This window comes from Phascolarctos cinereus, unplaced genomic scaffold (assembly GCF_003287225.1).
Source record: "Phascolarctos cinereus isolate Bilbo 61053 unplaced genomic scaffold, phaCin_HiC Scaffold_726;HRSCAF=1367, whole genome shotgun sequence".
Lineage (NCBI taxonomy): Eukaryota > Metazoa > Chordata > Mammalia > Diprotodontia > Phascolarctidae > Phascolarctos > Phascolarctos cinereus.
The window spans coordinates 361,372,269-361,391,902 of NW_027556098.1; the positions used below are offsets into that span (position 1 = coordinate 361,372,269).

The 19,634-nt window shown below is 41.6% G+C and overlaps 1 protein-coding gene across 1 annotated transcript in view; it reads left to right on the forward strand.

Moving 5' to 3' along the window:
- Window positions 1–19,634, forward strand: part of MACF1 (microtubule actin crosslinking factor 1) — a 370,629-nt gene that overhangs the window by 142,755 nt on the left and 208,240 nt on the right. The window contains 1 exon segment of the mRNA XM_078145466.1: window positions 19,343–19,509. Within this exon segment, the coding sequence (XP_078001592.1) occupies window positions 19,343–19,509 (167 nt within the window).

Sequence of the window (19,634 nt, forward strand, 5' to 3'; positions counted from 1 at the left end):
AACTTCAAAAATTCATCAGAAAAGCTGCTGCTTATACAGGCCTCTAGTTGCCAGAACTCTCTGCCCATCTGAGCCACATCTGTGCCCAGATGCAAATTCCCTAATGAAATATAGGCAACCTTAGCCCATGCTATCTATAGGACACACAGTGGCCCTTCTGTGCTGCTGACACAGTCCTCCTAGAATCCCTTCTTACAGCTTTCCTGTGGAGGACTCCCTAAGGCAGGACTGCCTTCCTAGAGCCTTCCTTACATTTGCGTCTGCTATTGCTTGTGTTGCTCAGGTGGGCCAGCAACCTGATGCCAGTAGGTTTCCTTACAGAGCTGTTTGGCTGGGTCACAATGGATGATTTGGGGCTTCTGCATTCCTGCCTTGCTTCAGACTATGTGCGAACATATTTCTTTTGCTTTCTATGCATAGATGTGTGGTTTACTGTTCTTTTTCTCTCTTGAACACCTAAGTCACCGAAATAGATGGTTGGATGAGACCTCAAAGGGCATCTCATTCAGTCAGTACCTGAATAAGAATCCCCTCTAGAACACCACGCCCCCAAAGTAGTCATCTGATTTTTGCTTGAAGACTTTCAGTTGGAGGGGAGCCAGCCCATTCCAACTGAGAATACTTCTTATTGTTCAAAAGTTTTTGCTTACACTGAGCCCAAAGTAGCCATTTTGCAACTTGCACCCATTGTTTTTATTTCTGCCCTCTAGGACTGTGTAATACCCAATACCTTCTTGTACCTAACAGCTCTGCAAATACTTGAAGCATAGTTATGTATCATGTTCCCCCATAAGTCTTCTCTTCTATAGTCACCAGCCAATCAATAAGCACCTGCTGTGTGCTAGGCTCTAGGCTACATGCTGGGATAGAAAGAAAAAGGAGCTCACATTCTAATTGAGGAGACATCGTGCAGATAGCTTTGTGAGTGTGTGTATGTACATTTATGTGTACATGCATGTGTACAAACTGGGAAGGCTGCCTGTAGAAGGTATTATTTGAGCTGTCTTAAAGGAAGTTATGGAATCTAGGAGGTGGAGGTGAGGAAGGAGAGCATTCAGGCCATGGTGGATAGTAATCAGACCAGAGGCATGGAGTCAGGAATGGAGTGTCCTTTCTGAGTAACAGTACTGTAACCGGATCATAGAGTGCTTGGAGGTGTGAATAAAGTGTAAGAAGACTGGAAAGGTAGGAATGGATGGGTCAGGTTATTAAGGGATTTAAATGCCAAACAGAGAATTTTATATCTGATCCTGGAGGTAATAAAGAGCCATTAGAGTTTATGGAGTAGAGGGGTGACATGGTCAGACTTGAATGTTAAGATCACTTTGGCAACTTGAGCAGAAGACGAATGTAGAAGTGAGGAGAAATTTGAGACAGAGACATCAGTTAGAAGATATATTGCAGTAGTTCATCTGTGAGATAATGAGGGTCTAAACTATAATGTTGATAGCTCTGAGCAGAAAGATAGAAATGACAGTGGGACACTAATGCATTGTTAGTGGAGTTGTGAATTCTGGAGAGCAATTTGGAACTATGCCCAAAGGCTATAAACTGTGCATACCCTTTGATCCACCAATGCTGCTGCAAGATCTATATCCCAAAGACATAAAAAAGGGGGGGAGGGGAATTTTACATTTATAACAGCTGTTTTTGTGGTGGCTAAGAATTAGAAATTGAGAGGATGCCCATTGATTGGAAAAGGGCTAAAGAAGCCATGGTATATGATTGTTATGGAATATTATTGTGCTGTAAGAAGTGACAAACAGGATGATTTCAGAAAAACCTGGAAAGACTTACATGACTTGATGCAAAGTAAAATGGGAAGAACCAGGAGAATGTTGTGCACAGTAGCAGCAATATTGTGCAGTGAAGAACTTTGAATAACTTAGCTATTATCAGCAATACAATGAGCTAAGACAATCCAAAGGACTCATGATGAAGCATAAGAAAACCTCCAGAGAAAGAACTGGTACTGTCTAATTATAGACCGAAGCATGCTATCTTTCCTTCTTTCTTTCTCGAGTCTTCTTGTATAAAATGACTAATACAGAAATGATTGCACATGTATAAACTATATCCAATTGCTTGCCATCTCAGGGAGGGAGGGGGAGAAGGAAGGAGGGAGGGACAGAATTTGGAACTCAGAGCTTTAAAAAAAGTCTTAAAAATTGTTTTAGCATGTAATTGGGGGAAAAGATAAAATAAAATATATGATAATTTTTTTAAAAAAGGTGGAAATAACAAGACTTGACAACAGGTTGGCTATTTTGACTAAGAGTGAGAGTCAAAGACTATACTGAGGTTCCAAGAATGGATGACTGAGAGGACAGTGGTGACCTTGACAGTGATAGGAATGTGCCATTGCAGAGGGGTTTGCAGAAAAGATAATGAATTCTGTTTTGGACGTAATGATTTTGAGATACCTCTAGGACTTCCAATTTGAGATGTCCAAGAACCAGTTGGTGATTTAAAAAAAAAGTCAAGAGAGAAGCTGAAGCTAGATATATAAATTTGGGAATAATCTATATAGAGATGTTTATTGAACTCACGAGAACTGATGAGATCACCAAGTGAGATAGGATGGTGGGAAAAGAGAAGACAATCCAGGACAGACTTTTGATCCAGCAAAGGAGACTGAGGAGGAACTGTCAGACAAGTATGAGAACCAGGTGAGAGCATTGTCATGGAAACTAGAGAGGAGAGATTACTCAGGAGAAGAAAAGTGATTAACAGTGTCAGATGGTGAAGATAGGTCAAGAAGGATGAGGGGGAAAAACCATTAAATTTGGCAAATAAGATCAGTGTTAAGTTTGGAAAGAGAGTTGAGTGACAAGATTACAGAAGATTTAGAAGAGAATGAGAGGAGAGTGGAGGCATAGCGTTTAGCTCACTTTCTTGAGGAGTTGAGCTGAGAAGAGGAGAGATGTAAGATGGTAGTTTGGGAGGATGGTGAGGGTTTTTTAAGAATTAGGAAGATGTTTTTAGGTAGCAGGGAAAGGAGCTAGATGGGGGGGAAATTGAAGATTAAAGAGAAAGAGGGGGGGCAAGTAGGTGGCGCAGTAGATAAGAGCTCTGGCCTTGGGGTCAGGAGGACCTGAGTTCAAATCCGGCCTCAGACACATGACACTTAGTAGCTGAGTCACTTAACCCTGATTGCCTCACCAGAAAGAGAGAGAAAGAAAGAGAGGATAATAGTGGGGGAAACTTGCTAGAAGAGTCAAGATTTGGAGACAAGTGTGCATATAGACGAATTTGCCTTGTCAAGGAGGGTACCTTTTCCTGTGAGACAGGGATTAAAGAGGCAGTAGCAGGGTAAAACATCTGAGTGATATGAGAAGGAAGGGAAAAGGAGCTTGGAATGGCCTCAACTTTTTTTTTTTAAGTATGAGGCAAGGTCTTTAGCTAACAGGGTTGGGTTAGGTGCCATGAATAAAAGACTTGTAATACCTCATGTGATAAATAGAATGAATTGATTAGGGAACTGCAGAAGGATTTCCCTGCTTTAATCAGTGCCCATTTGAGATTTTGTAGCATCAATTCCTTAGTGGACCCAGTCAGCACAGTTAATGTTTTTTGTTTGTGTAAAATTTTTTTCCAGTTCTGTTCAGCAGCACATAAATATGAATGAATGAGGAAGATGGTAGGAATTATCCAAGGTTGGGGTTTCGCATCCTTGAAGCTTTTGTCTAAAGGATTTGTGCTTATGGATGTTTTGGGTTTGACAAACAGAGAGACGTGTACACAGACATCAGTCTGTCCTTGAAATGGTTGTAATCTACTTAAGGTCATTACCCCAATTTTTGATTTTATAGCTTTCTTTCATCTTAACATCACCTTTATTTTTCCCTCCTGAAAGCAAATTGCTATCCCTTATAAACAAACAAAAAAGAAAGGGAGACAAGAAGTCATTCATTGTGTCAGAGAGGGAGTAATGTCAATGGGATTGAAAAGATAGAATGAGACCAAGTTGTAAAGTGCTTAAAAACATAACCAGAAGAATCTGATCCTAGAGGCAATCAGGACCATCAGATTTGGCAGCAGAGAAGGGCTATCTTACTGTCAGAGACTGTGGGAAAGGAGGAGATGATGTGAAGGGGAGAAGAGGGAGCTCCTTAGTAAAGTAAGAAAGTATGATCCTTGCCTGAGAGGGAGAGGGGAGGGCGTAGGAATCTTGAGGAGAGGAGAGAAGGTTTTGAATAGCTTCTGTGGGGAGGGGAATAGTGCTCAATTAGGGAGGACTACAAGATTGGGCACGATTGAATAACATGAAATTATCATATTCTCAATCAGCATTGTTGTGTGACTTCCTCCAGCTCAGTTCAGTCTGTGCATGCACACAGAGGAGGCAAAAGATGAGGATGATCCAGGGCTTGGGGTTAGCTAAAGATGAGTGGCAATAGAAAGGAATGAGAGAGCAGAGGACAGTGTGGAGTGAAATTAGCCATCGGGACAAGATCAGAAGGGGAGAAAAGTGAAGTCAGAGCACATATTAACATGCATTTATCAAGTGCCTATCATGTATCATTCTATGCCAGGAGCTAGGGCTATAAAGACAGAAAAGGGAAACGATCTCTGCTCTTAGAGAGCTTGTTTACATTGTCCTGGAGAAAACAATAGATACATATATAATTATATACAAAACAAATATATCCATTATGCATACAAAATTAAGAGATGAGAGAGTCCAGTTTGGTGTACCCTAGAGTGTTGGAAGCAGAATAATATTTAATGAGTCTAGAAAGAGAGATTGGAGCCAAGTTGTGAAGGACTTTAAAAGTCAGAGTAGTTTATATTTGATACTAAAGGCAGTAGGGGAATCCCTAGAGTTTATTGGTAGTAGAGTGACATAGTCAGATCTATGCTTAGGGAAAATCACGTTTGCAGATATGCAGGGGATAGATTGTAGTGGGAAGAGATCTATAAATTTGTTGGTGTATATGAAGCCTTTTTATCTTTGACTTCTTTGGGAGTATATGCCTAAATTTTATTCACTTAGCATAATTACAAATTGTTTTTCAGAATTGTTGGACAAAGTCACAGCTCTCCCAACAACATATTAGTGTATTATCTTTCTAGTCCCTCCAACATTGATTTTTCTTTTCTGCCATCTTTGGCGGTTTTCTGAGTATGAGGTGAAAGCTCAGGATTGTTTTATTGCATTTCTCTTATTTGGAACAGGTGGCAGCTAGGTGGCTCAGGGGATGGAATACCAGCCCTGGAGTCAGGAGGACCTGAGTTCAAATGCGGCCTCAGACACTTGACACTTAGTAGCTGAGTGACCCTGGGCAAGTCATTTAATCCCATTGCCTAGCAAAAAACAAAAACAAAAAAAGAAAAGGGGAAAAAAGATATTTGAAACAGTTGCTAATAGTTGCAACTTTTTTTTTTAAGAACTCAGAGATGGTTTCTTAGACCTTTTTGTATCCTCTGACCATTAAGCATAGGGCTTTACATGTAGTAAGGACTCCACAAATTTTGATTGAATGAATGAGAGATAAACCATATTAGGACCTGGGCAAATTTCTGTGGTATTTGCAAAGATGAATTGATCCTGGAGAAAATGTCAGCCAGCATTTCAGGGAAAAGGCACAGGGGATATCAGTAAAAGATTGCTCAGGTCTTTAAGGTTTGCACATTGGGGGATGGGTCCAAGGAAAAGTTATCTTGGGGTCATCTAACCTTTGATGCAGAAGCCCTGGGAAAGACCAGTCTGGTCCCAATTTATATCAGTTCAGCAAACATTTATTAAGTTGTACTCTAAGGCACTTCTGTAGGTGCTAGACATACAAAGACTAACAAAAAGATTCCTGCCTACGAGGAGCCTACATTTTAATGAGTGGCAGCTTAATGCATAATGGAAAGACCATTAATCTTAGAGTCAAAGGATCTGGGTTCAGCCAGTTTAAAAAAGCATTTATTAAGTGCTTACTGTCATCTAAGTGCTGGGTATACAAAGAAAGGCAAATTAGTCTCTGCTCTCAGAGAGTTCACACTCTAATGATGGGGGGGCGGAGCAGAGAACAACATTCAGAATTGTACATACAAGATGTATACAGAAGAGAAGGTACTAACAGTCGGGAGGACCAAGAAAGGAAGAAGATGAGGTTCAGATCCAACCTTTGTTCTTTACTAACTGACCTTAGGGAAGTTACTGACTTCTCTGGGTCTTGATTCCTCATCTGTAAAAGGAAGACCTGGACTACATGGTATTTAAAGTTTCCTCCAGAGAGAATGTGAGCTTCTAGGAGCTTATATTCACAAAGGTTATAGTTTGAGAGCTGAAAGGAACCTTTGAGATCATTTAGTCCGCCTCTTCATTCTACAGATGGGGAACTAAAGTCCAGATAGGTTAAGAGCTACAGAGAGAGTATAAGTTTCCAGTAATGTACATTCATAGACATCATAGCTTTAGATGTTACAAATCTGCCTCCCCTCAAGCTTGGTCAGGAAGCATAATGTGCTAGGAACCATTGTGCTAGGAGGTCTTGATTTTTTGGTTTCCAGGCCTTGTGATAAGAGAGGGGTTAGGAAGGAAATGGAATGGCTTGATTGAATGTCATGTGCAAGAGGCCCATGATAGGAGTGCTTTGGCTGCGTTAGACTTCTCAAAAAAGTTCCCATAGCAACTCTCCTTATCCCTAAATCCCTGGCTTTTGCTTCCTCATTCAGCTTTGGTACTTGTTGGTATTTGATGAATAAAACAGGACCCCCTCCCCCTTTTCTGCTTAACAATCCCACAACTTTAGACTGTCTTTGCTGGAAGCTTTTGACAGTCTGTGTATTGCACTACCAAGCCTTATTGGGTGTGTCTTATTGGTGGAATGAATTGCACAGCATGACTGATGAGAATCCCTCAGTTTTTCTCCATCTCTTCCCATCTTGGTTTGCCATTTCCTTCTTGTGTCTTTTGCTGTGATTCATGAAGGCCACTAGGTGGTAGTACAGCTCCTTGGGAGGAGGGTATGCTTTAGGGAGACAGGCACAGACTGCAGTTGTGAAACAGATGGAGCATCACTGGAGAGGCCCAGACTGTGTAAGAAACCACTGCTTTAAGTAATGCCATCTCTCCTCTTTAGTAGGAAGAGCTTGTGGGTCTTCAGAGAATTTATTCAGTAGCTGGAATGGTACAGAGATCTTCAGGGCTTAGAGCTAGGTTGGCAGCTTCTGACTACTACATGGGCTCAATCAGTCTAGAATAATCAGGCTACCTTTTGGGATGCATCCATAGTAGGGACCAAGTATATATAATCCTATTTGCAGTACCCCCATCCTAAGCCCCCAGATAGGCCCTTCCTTTGGGCAGGAAAAATTGGGTGGAAGAATCACCTAAATGTCACAAATAGGCAGATCTAGTGTGTAAGATGTTTCCCTTTCACATGGGGATGGGGGTGCCAGGAACATGTTTGGGAGACATGAGGATTTTTAATTCTGATTTTTATGGCTGGAATGAGCATTCGCTGCCCTGCAGTGTGATATCATCTAGTATGGGTGGGGCAAATGGCTGTCAATGTGATAGCTTATATATTCTTAGTGATCACCCACCTAAACTCTTCATTTTACAGATGGGGAAACAAAGATTTCTTTTCTTTTCTCCCTCCACTGAAAGACAGTATGCGTCAGGTCTCCGAGTCCCTTGTAGGACTAGTGTAGGTTTAGTATGGGGCGGGGGGGGGAATTTTTTTGTTCTGTGTGTATCCATATGTGTGTGTAAGCATGCATGCATGTATGTGTATGTATGTATGGAAAGGGAAATAAACTATCATTACAAGAATCTTGTGTTTGTATTGTGAAAGGATCAAGCAGTAGGAACCATTTCTTTTTCTTCTTGCCATGGCTCATGATAGCCACAAGAAATGCTTCAATACAATGGAATCTTAAAGCATGGGTTCCTTTTTTTTTCACTTAAGTCTCCACCTTGAATTATACAAGGTTGGGGATAACCTACCTTTTTGAGTTTGGTAAAAACAAAAACAAAAACAACCAAAGATTATGTATCTTGTCTAGTATTTTATAATCATGGAATTTTAGAGCCAGGAGACACCTTGCATATTGTCTTTATATATCTTACTATAGCAGCTAAGATTGTTTTCATTTTTTTACTTTGGGGGTCTCCTTAATTGTTTGTAGGCTCCCTGGCCAAGGTTGATTCTCGATTTTCCTTCTCTGTTGATGCTAAACACGTCAACTTTTCCCTGTAATTGTTTTCCTTTTCCTTTCTTTATATTATCTTCACCCATATTCCTCCCTCCTCCATATATTCATACATCCCCCCCCACACACCCATTTCTCCCCTCCCCTTCCCTTTCTATCTCCTTTTTGCTTTCTGTTTGTGTTACTGAGGGCAGTGCTCCAATTACCTCATATTTGGAGAGAGGAAGCTTCAGCCAATCCAGTCTCTGTCTGCTTTTAGGTCAAGTGATTTCTGAACTGCAGTGAGATGCTTTGAATTTGTGTCTTGTTGCAGCTCTGAGCCTGTAAGATGGCTGTCTGAAACAGCAGCGGCTGGAAGAGCCTGGGAGAGAGACAGGGAGAAAGAATCAGAGGCATTGTCACCATAGTGCGTGGTTGGAAATGCACAGCTAATCAGGTTGGGATTTTTCCGGAAGCCCAAGATCAGCTTAAGTGCATTGCTGCCGAGGTTTGGTAAAAGAAGGATATGGGCAATTCTCTGGGATGTGTAAAGGAACCAAAGGAGTCAGTGGCTGTTCCAGGGAAAGCTCCCATATCTCCTAAGAAGAGGGCTCGATTCAAAAGGAAGTGGAGGGGGAAAAAAACCCCTACACCAGAAGCATTTCCCAAGGAGGAGCCCTCACAAGGGACTGAAGCAGTTGAAGAGAATGAACCCCCAAAGAAATTGCGAGTGAGTGTGAGTCCCTTCCAGGAGGAAGAAGTGGAAACCGTGGAGAGTCCTCTTCGGGATGTCGCTCTTCCTAGAGACCCTGCCCCCAGCCTAGAGACTGGAGGCCAAGGGCTGATTGTACAGGTGAAAGAGAAGTTCCAAGGGGAAATCCAGACAGCTCAATTACTTGTAGACGATGGGCTATCAGGAGCTGGAGGGGTCAGGGATTCCCTTGAAGAGGGGACAACTGTCATTGCTCACCTTTTTGACAACCCAGCAGAGAGGAACTGTGAGAAGTCAGTGAGCCGGCTGGTGGCATTTCAGAGGACAACATCCTGCAGCAGCAGGGCTGTGCTGCTGCCTTTGCAAAGGGAAACTGCATTTCATAAAGAGAATGCTCAGCTTGGGTTCAAGACAAACACTTTGCCCAGGACAGACCAACCTGCAGTTCCAGGGACTAGGAGTGTGTCATCAGAGGATCAGCCTCTGGGGGGACAAGCACAGAGTATTTCAAGTACTACCTGGACAGCTTCCTGGTCTGCAGAGCCTGGGACAGCCTCAGAATTGTCCACTCCTTCACCTTTGGTAGAGCAGCTAGAAAGACATGGGTTTGAGAAGCCTCCCAGAGTATCTTCATCATCTCCTAGGAAACTTGCTCCTATGAGGCAAGAAACCCACCGTGGTCAGAACCTACTCACTTCCCAGAGTGACTTGTCTGTTAGTGTCCTCACCACAAGTGGTATTCTGCCCTCCTCTTCTGGCTATGGCAGCGATGGGACCCAGTGGAAGGGGCTCCAGCTGAAAGATGCTGAGCCTAGCAAAAGCTCCACTTCCCTCTCTGAAGAGGATGGTGCCCTGTCTTTGGAAGCTAGCTACATCCTGTCATGGGGTCCTAAGGAGGTGGGTGGGTATGGGGAAGGGATGGTCAGGCTGCTCTTCTGGTTCTAGGTCCCCTTGATGTGAGGTTAGGGTGAAGAGCAGGGAAGCTCATCCTGTCTTCTCCAGCATGATATCAAACTGAGCTTTGTACTGTAAATTTAGTGATCCATTGGGACTTGACAAGCTGAATCTATTTTGGGTTCTCCCTTGGAGCTTGGAACCAAGTATGTCTCCCTGGGCAAGCCCGTGATTATGGGTAACTAAGCATTGTAAGTGTGCTCACTCTGGTAATGGTAAGGGTACCTAATACTGTGCAGGGCTGAGGACTGTTTACTCTCTGCTGGCCTCTTTCTCAGTTTCCCAGCAACCAAAAGCTATGCCATAGAACGTAAGGTAATGGGGAGGCTTGACTTTACTTTCTAGAATCAGTATAGTAGAGGTGAAGGATGTCTGAAGGGATGGGAGCTATGGAGGGGGCAAATGGAAAAGAGATTCTTCCCTGTAGTTATTCTTACCTGGAGAGATGTATTCACTGGAGTTTAAATAATCTTTTTCCTATAGGATGTTATAAGTGGCAATTCCTGTTGTTGGTTCAGGTCCATCTTTCTAAGCATGACTTCATGACTCTGTGTGTTAGGGAAATGGGCACTGAGTTCTCAGAGAGAAGCAGCTTGGTGGTTCCAAACATGAAACAGCCAGTAGGGGAAGAGACTGAATAGTGGCTTGGTTGGTTAGATTAGTATTTTCTGGAATTTATGGTGATGTATGTGGCTGACAGTATCATTCATTGCATGTCAGCCTACGTGAAAGGAGAGGTGGACATATATACTTGAAGAGCTCGAAAAGGAAAGGGACAAAGAAAGCCAAGAGGAGGAGCCCTTGGCCATTGATGGCAGGATACTGGGAAGACTGGAGCGGGGTCCACTTAGAGGTATCTTGTAGTGCCTCTCAGCAAGAACTTAAGGAGCTACATATATTTCTTAAGCAAAAAGCTACTTGTTTAGCCCCTTTGAGGGAGGCTAACGAATCTTTAATTGGTGACCTATTCTAGTGCCTTCTTTGCTGGGAATATGGTGAGGCTGAAAACAAATGGAGGGGGAAAAAATTGGAGAAAGCCTGACCTGTGGCTGGATAATTGATTCTTCGATGGATTTTAATCTACTTTATGATGTGTTGGAGGTTAGAGACTATTGAGGGGGATAGAGTGGTGGTGGTGGTTCTAGTGGTGGTGTTCACATGTGTTTTGTCAAGGAGTAAGAGGGGACTTTTATTTTGGGGTGGAATCTTTGTGAAATAATTGAAGTTTTATTTAGCAGTTTATGTGATCTGTATTGTTTTGGTGGAAGTAATCTTTACAAAAAATTTGGGGAATGAAAGTACAGGAAATTTGGAGGTTGACTTTGTTGGCTTCTGGGAAGGGATTCTAGATGATGACTGGATAAGGGAAAGAAGCAGCCTGGCAAAGTTTTTAGTTAAAGAGCACAGTTTAAAGAGCACAGTCAGTGTAGGATTTGTGATGGAAGTTTCATCCCTTGAAATAAGAGTTTATCTGACTGTACTTGCTCAAAGGCAAGGGTAGTTTTGGTGTTTTTTATATCATAAGAGCTCATCACTTATGTTTTTTGAGTATGTGATCAAGTTTGTCTGAGACATCTGCTTGATAGCCAACCCACATCCCATCTATGCCTCTTTTATTTATTCAACAGCAGTTCATTTACTCATTCATTTAGTAATCCTCTATTAAATAGTTACTGTGTACAAAGCCCTTCTAGGCACTGAGGAAGGTATGACATAGTTCTTAACTTCATTGAGGTTATAGTTCTACTAATAAGGGAAAATGTAAGACACATCCAAAGAGAAATGAGTACACTTTATACTATGAAAAGTGACTAAGAAGAGTATAAATGTTATGAGGTCAGATGAGGGAGAAAATACTTTTCACTAGGTGAGATCAGAGAAGGCTTCAAGGAGGAGATGGCATTTGAGTGAGCTTTGAAGGGATGAGTAGGATGTCAAGAATGGGGATAATCCAGGGATAGAAAGGTCCAGAGGTGGGGGAGGGGCATGTTCTTGAGGGATAAAGTATGGAATGCTGGCTGACTCCTTGGCCTCAGAAGTTTGAGATTTAGACCAAGTTCTTCATCTCTGAATCTAATTCCCTCCTGTGGGAACCTCAGACTGATCAACCCAATAGGGCAAATGAAGAGTTTAAAGTTTCTTGAGAGCTAAAGCTCCTGAGACCCAGACCAGTAGAGCCTTTATCAGTCTCCTAGGCGACCTTCTGAGAGCTGTTGCTTGGTTTGCTCCTCGGCAGGAGGCTGCTTCCCACGGTTGCTGTGCGGAGCCGTGAAGTCAGGGTCAGTCAGCAGGCTGTCAGAGGGCAGTATGTTCTGACCCTGAAAAATCATGGTGGTGTTTAAGTTGAGAGTCCAGACTGGAGCAGCTGACTGGAACCTGAACCACCAGCAGATAGATGTGACAACAATAAAGAAGGACACGTGGGTCAGGCAGGGAAAAGCTGTCTGCACAGAGCAAACCCAGCACCTTCCAAAGGGAACTTGTCTTGAATATGCTAGGAGATTAATCCATACAAGAAAGCAGTCACAGAATTTCAGGATTGGCATCTACTCCGGGAAGGTCTTGAGTTCAGTGAAGCGCCAGGGCATTTCTATGGGAATAGAGGGTTCGACGCCTGGAAAGGAAATGTACTGTAGGCATTGTGTCCTTCTAGTTTAAAGAAGGGCTGAAACTTTCTCTAATACATGCCTGGGGAGCTGTATGCTCATTAGGAGACTTATGTGATATATGTGGTCTGGGGGCACATTTCCCTTTTGAGGACTTGGTGGATCACATGCTAGACCTATATTCATGCTAACAGATTCAAGCCTAGCCCCTTGCCTGTCAGGACAGAGTTAATGCAGGTTATGTAGTAGTAGCTAGCTGACAGAATGATTTTCAGAATGATAAACCTATCAGGCTTTGGAGAGGGAAGCAAGCAACTCTGTGCCAATTATTCTGATGCTGGTCTTGCTGGCTGCCTTCCTATACCACTGTCTGAGCTGACCAGGGCTGTACATTTTTTTTTTGTCGTTGTCATTCCCTATTCTATGCTGCTACCATATTCTTGCCCTTAACCCCATCATTGTGAACAAAGAAAGTTGATTAAAATCCCCTTTCCTTTCTACCATGAGTGGGAGAATGTGGTATCTGTCAGTTTCTTTGGGCCCTGACAAATTAGCCACTGGTTCTGTGGTGATGTCTCTGGCTACCCCATGCGTGCCCTGACCTTAATTCTTGACTATAGCAGTCCCAAGGTGCAGGGTGAGCTGCCACCTTGTCAACGTGAGGGGCTAGATATGGTTGGAGGGAGATCAGTTGGTTTGTTTTCCAGGCCCAGCTACTTCAATTTTTAAGTACCTACAACTTTCCCATTTCTTTTCAATAATAGCAGTGGTAATATTGACATTTCTATCATACTTTAATATTAAGTAAGTGATTTCCTCTACTAAAGTTCTACCCTGATGCTTCATAGTGGCATGAAGTAACCCTAAGTTCTCAGAGGCTATTCCAGGGGAGTGCAAACTCTGGTAGATTCTACCAAGCTAGAAACCCCTCTCATAGAGACTCTGTTGTGGTTGTTGTTCAGTCATTTCAGTTGTTTCTGACTCCTTGTGACCCCATTTGGGGTTTTCTTGGCAAAGATACTGGAGTGGTTCGCCCTTTCCTTTTTACAGATGAAGAAACTGGAGCAAACAGAGTTAAATGACTTGCTCAGGGTCATACAACTAGTAAGTAATGCTGGATTTGAACTCAGGAAGGTGAGTCTTCTTGACTCCAGGTCCAGTGCTCTATCCACTGTGTTACCAGCTATCTACATATCTAATATACAAGGGCCAGAGTAGTTTAAATTCATAGACTTCTGAAGAATTCTGGGTTGGCCACAGGCTGTTGATAAGTTCTTCAGCCACAGCAAGTTTTGAAGACTGTACCAAGTTATAGAGGAGTTGCACTCTGCCGGAGTGGGAGGAACACATGTCCATACAGAAGGAGATGCAGGTCCTGGAAGTTGTGAGGCTGTGCAAGGATTATCCTCACTTAGAGAAACTAAGGTTCAGAATGAGTTAAGTGAATTGCTTAAGATCATACAGCTAGTAAAGTATGCAACTGGAATTTCAGCCCAGGTTTCCTGACTGTCCTCTTTCACCTATACCTCAGTGTCTGATGAATAAGGCATTTATTTGACTTTAACCACAGGAAAAGCTTTGTTTGTTTTGTTTCAAAGAAGAAAGGAATACTGTTACATTTACCTCTAAAGTTGATTGACATTGAGGTTGTATAGTATAATGGATAGGCAAGTCACCTCTGCCTTTGAGTCAGGATGACATAGGCTCTAGTACCACCTCTGATTAGTACTGATTACGTGATCCTGGACAAATCACTTAATCTCTCAGTACCTCCATGCAGCTCTTTAAGATTTGAATTTCCAGGATATTTGTTGATCTTTATTACTGTAGGGCATTTCCTCACCTAGGAGCTCTCTATACCAATTAAACCACAGGTCCAAGCAAAAGAATACTATTAATAGTATTGGTTATAATATAACATTGCTGTATGATAGCATATAATTAGTATATAATATTGTGGCATATAATTTATTATAGCATATAACATTTAACAATTACTATTAATAATAATAACAACATTCTATGCTAACATTATAATAATAAGCTGTTGAATGGCACCGTTGATAGAACGCTAGGCTTCAGGAAGGCCTGAGTTCAAATATGGCTTGACACTTGACTTACTAGCTGTATGACCTTGGACATGTCAGTCACTTAACCTTTGCCTCAGTTTCCTCAGCTATAAAATGAAGATAATAACACCTACCTCTCAGAGTTGTTGTGAGGATGATACAAGATAATATTTGTAAAGCACTTCACACAGTCCCTAGCACAAATTAAGCATGATATAAATGATATTATTGTGATTATTATTATTAATATACATATTGTAGATGACTACTACTGATATAATTGGCATGCCATGGATAGAAATTGAATCCCTGCACGACTTGTCTTTCAGTGCCTTTACTGCCAATTAATATTTATCAAACCCAAGGGATTACTGTAAAAATATGTTTCCTCCAGGAACATCAACCACCTTTAATCCCAACTCTGTTGGTGACAGAGTCCTCCCCTTGTGCACGCAGCATCACTAGATGCTTCTAACCAGGAGAGTGCTCTTCTTACCCCCTTTAGGGGACTGTTTTCAAAATTGGTCTTTTAATATTTCCCCTGTGATTCAGTAAGACCAGCTAGTAGCTTAGGAAAAGCGTAATTGTGAGTCTCATCTATGAGCCCAGCAAACCCTGATGGTTCTCAGTGGTAGTGGAAGAAAATCCAAAATGTTCACCCTAGCTTTCAGTATTCTACATCATTTAGATACAGTTTACCTGCCTAATCTTAAGTTCCACTGATTCCCAGCGTGAACTTTACTCTCCAGTTAGACTGGTCTCTTCTTTTTCTTCTGCCATACCCAAATCATGCTAATCTTCAACTCCAAACCTTTTCAATATTTATCGATATTTTTTGTTTATAATAACCTTGATTTTCAAACATATTCTTCCCTTCCCCTCCCCAAAGAACCATCCCTATAACAACAAGTAAAAAAGAGAAAGAAAAAGCAGTTGAGCAGAACTAACATATCAAACAAGTTTGACTACACATGTAATGTTACTCACCCATAGTTTGCCCCATCTGCAAAGATGAGTGAGATGTATTTTCTCATCTCCAGTGTTAAATTTGGTCATTATAATTACACAAAATCTAGTTTTATTGTTCTTGTTCTTTCCATTTACATTGCTTTAGTCAGTGTGTATATACTTTTTCTTGTTTTGCTTCATTTCCATTTGCATCAGTTCATGTCTTCTCATGCTTCTTTGTACTCTTCATATTAGCACTTCTTTTTTTTCCAAGTAAAGATAGTTTTCAGCATTCACTTTTATAAGGTTTTGAGTTGCAAAATTTTCTCCTTCCCCCTTCCCAAGACAGCCAGCAATCTGATATAGGTTATACATGTACAATCATATTAATCACATTTCCACATTAGTCATGTTGTGAAAGAAGAATCAGAACAAAAGGGAAAAACCACAAGAAAAAAATAAAAAAGAAAATAGTATGCTTCGATCTGCATTCAGACTCCATAGTTCTTTCTCTGGATGTGGGTAGCATTTTCCATCACGAGTCTTTTGGAATTGTCTTGAATCATTAGATTACTGAGAAGAGTTAAGTCTGTTGTAGTCAGTCATCACACAGTGTGGCTGTATACAATGTATACAATGTTCTCCTGGTTCTGCTCATTTCATTCAGCATCAGTTCATGTAAGTCTTTCCAGGTTTTTCTGAAATCCACCTGCTCATCATTTCTTATAGCCCAATAATATTCGATTGCATTCAACAACTTGTTCAGCCATCCCAATTGATGGGCATCCCCTAAATTTCCAATTCTTTGCCACCACAAAAAGAGCTGTTATTAATATTTTTGTACATGTGGATCCTTTTCCCTTTTTTATGATCTCTTTGGGCATATTAGTATTTGCTGAGTAATAGCATTCTATCACATCCGTGTACCAGACTGTAATTCTAAACCTTTTTTTCATGTTATTTCCCTGACTAGGACTGCCCTTTCCCTTTGTCCAAATCCCATCTTTTCAGGGTTCAAGTTGCTCTGTAGCTTTCTCTGACCACTATAGCAGGTATGAGTCACTTTCTGATCTCTTAAAATCATAGAATATGAAAGAGAGCTTGAAGGACCCTTAGGAACTGGAATGTTAAAACAGAAAGGGGCTTTAGAGCATAGAATGTCAAAGAAAGAAGATGCCTTAAAACATAGAGCTTGGAACATAAGGGCTGGAAGGCTCAAAGAGAGACAGTTACTTGCCCATTGTTATGTAGCATGTCAGTATCAGAACTATTTCTGCAACACATAGTATTTATCATTCTTTGGGGCTATTAATTGGATGTCATCATGTATTACTACCTAACTAGTTTGTCTTGGCTCTTATTAGTTATATTAGAGGAAAAGAATGGTGCCTTGTATTTGTGTGTGTGTGTCTGCCTTAGTGCCCAGCATTGTGCTGTACATGTAGCAAATACTCAAAAAGGTATTTGCTTAGTGAATGAATGCATCATTAGAAAAGCATCAGGGGTCTGGAAATGGATAATAAGAGAGCCTTGGAAAGTGTGGGTCAGGAGAGGATCAAAATAGAGATGCTTTGGCCTTTGATGGGATTGAAGGGAAAATCCTTAGAGAGGCTTTCTTCCCAATCCAAACAGCTGCATTGTTAAAAACCAATCAACTCTCTGGAACTGATGCTGAATTTCTGGTTGATTTTAGAGATTAATTTAGAAGCTTCTACTCAGCCCAAGTAGCACACTGTGCTCTGTGTGTGTGTATGTATTATATGAGGAGGTGGATGGGAGCCAAATGGAATTACTCAGAAGGTTTGTAACAACGAGACTGTTTCTCTAATTCCCCTGACAATCCCAGTAACTGCCCCAGCATGGGATGAGTGTTCTTTGTGAGGGAGCAGAACAGCTATTGTTAATACCCCTGGCAAAGGTGTTCTGGGGGTGTGTGTGTGTGTGTGTGTGTGTGTATGTGTGTGTAGCGCAAGGCAGGAATGCTATGATTTACTCTCTGTAGGGAGATGCCATCAGAATGGTAGACTCTAGTTGGGTCAGACTTAAAACCATCCATCTGCCTGGGATTTGTTATTGTTATGGAAATCAGTGAAATATAGAAGCCCCATTTTACTTCCTTAGGTTCCATCCCCTCTTTACCTCTATCCTTCTGTTTTCAACTACACAGCCACATTCTGCCTTCACATTTATGCTAAGTGCAAAAAATGTAAAGTACCAGGATATATCTGCAGAGGAAAATGTTTAATCACTAAAATGTAGAGATAGGAAAACTGTCCGCCTGTTGCTAGGCGTGCTATAAAAATGTCCAAGAGATAGTTGTTCTGTTGAAATCACAGCCCATGCTGTCCTGTGTAGGATACCTAGAAAGAAAATGGTGTGCCAGATTCATTATCATAGAAATGAGTTGAAATTTTATTTGCTTGAGAGTATTGCTGCCTAGTGAAACACTTTGTTGAATGGGACATGGGTATGCTTTTCCACAGAGTGAAAGGACTATTCGATGTGAAGCCTAGAGAACTGGGTTTGGGCACCACTTCCAGTTTCCTTGGTGTGTGACCTTAGGAAAGTCACCTCCCAACTCTGAGCCTCAGTTTCCTCATCTGTAAAATAAAGATAATAATCTTACTACATATCTCAAGAATTATTGAGGGGAAAGCACTTTGAAAATAGTCAGCACCAATCTAGCAAGGAACTCTAAGTCTGGGAATGATAATTGGTTTGCAGATGATCTGTAACTTAGTCTTAAAGAGTTGCTAAATGACTCATCCATGGCTGCCTAGGTACTAAGTGTCAGAAGCAGGATTTGAATTCAGGTCTTCTTGGCTCCAAGACCAGCAAGCATTATCAAAATGAAAGTTGTTTATATTGTGCATAAAATCAAGTGATTATTAATCAACAAATTTTTATCAATCCATGCTAGATAGATTAGAGTGGTGATGTACATTAAACTCAAATAGAGGACCTCTGCAGAGCATATTGACTTGGAAAACCATAAATGAACAAATTATCTGTGTTAATTTTGCTTTTGTTTTTGGCTTAACATTTTCCAGTTACATTTTAATCTGATTTGGCTGCACTGGGGTGGGTGGGTCGGGGTGAGTTGTGGGGTATTTGATACCTTAGATGTAGGAGATACAGAGGAAGCAGAATCATAGAACTAGAAGGGCCCTTAGAGGCCTCTAGGCCATCTTCCTGCTCTGTGTAGGACTACCCTCCACATCCTTCCTGATAGGGTTGTCTAGTCTTTGGTTGATCTCCAACATCAGATAGACTCACTATCAAGGCAGCCTGTTCTGTTGTTGGGCATCTCCTGGTTACTTATGATGGTCTCTCTCTTCTAGGGACTTAGAATCTAGTTGGGAAAACCAAACTAGCAAACATGAGACAACAGTGAATGACAGAAAACAATATCTAATTAAGAGGTAAATTGTGTGGCAGTCTTAAGTGTCATAGGAGTCCAGAGGAGAGAGATCAGTGCAGAAGATTATATATGTACAAAAAAGCCTTTCATTTTTCTTCAGTGACTGCAGTGCCAGAGTTTTCATCTGAAATCCTATCAATCCTCTTAGCCACAGATTCCCTTCCTTCCCCTTTCCCACCATACCCCTCCTTCCGTATCCCATACCCTTCCTTCTATATATCCTATTATCATTCTCCCCTTTTCCTCCCTCTTTTTTCTTCTCTTTTCTCATCCAGCATCCTCTTTCCACTTCCTTTCCCCCTTTTCCCCCCTTTTTTCTCCTCTCTGCTCTTCTTTTCTTCCTCACTCCTCCCATTTCATTTTCCCTTCTTCCCTCCTTCCTCCTCAACTTGCACGTGCCTCCCCCCGCCCCCCTCATCTATGCTGTAGCTAAAAGAACCTTTAAGAGGTCTTCTTTCTGCTGTTTGAGGAAAATGTCATTCTTTATCCTGTATTTGGGCAGATCTCTGACATCTACATCAGTGGTGAGTCAGGAGACATGTCAGCAAAGGAAAAGCTGCTATTGTGGACCCAGAAGGTGACAGCTGGTTACACAGGAATCAAATGCACTAACTTTTCCTCATGCTGGAGTGATGGGAAGATGTTCAATGCACTTATTCACCGATACAGGTATGTGAGTGGGAACATCAGATTGAGGTCAGGGTGGTTTCTTTTCTTCTCTTCCTTGCTGTTATTTTATAGAAGGTTAGAACTAGAAGGGAGGTTAGGGATAGATCATCTAGTCCCATTTTACA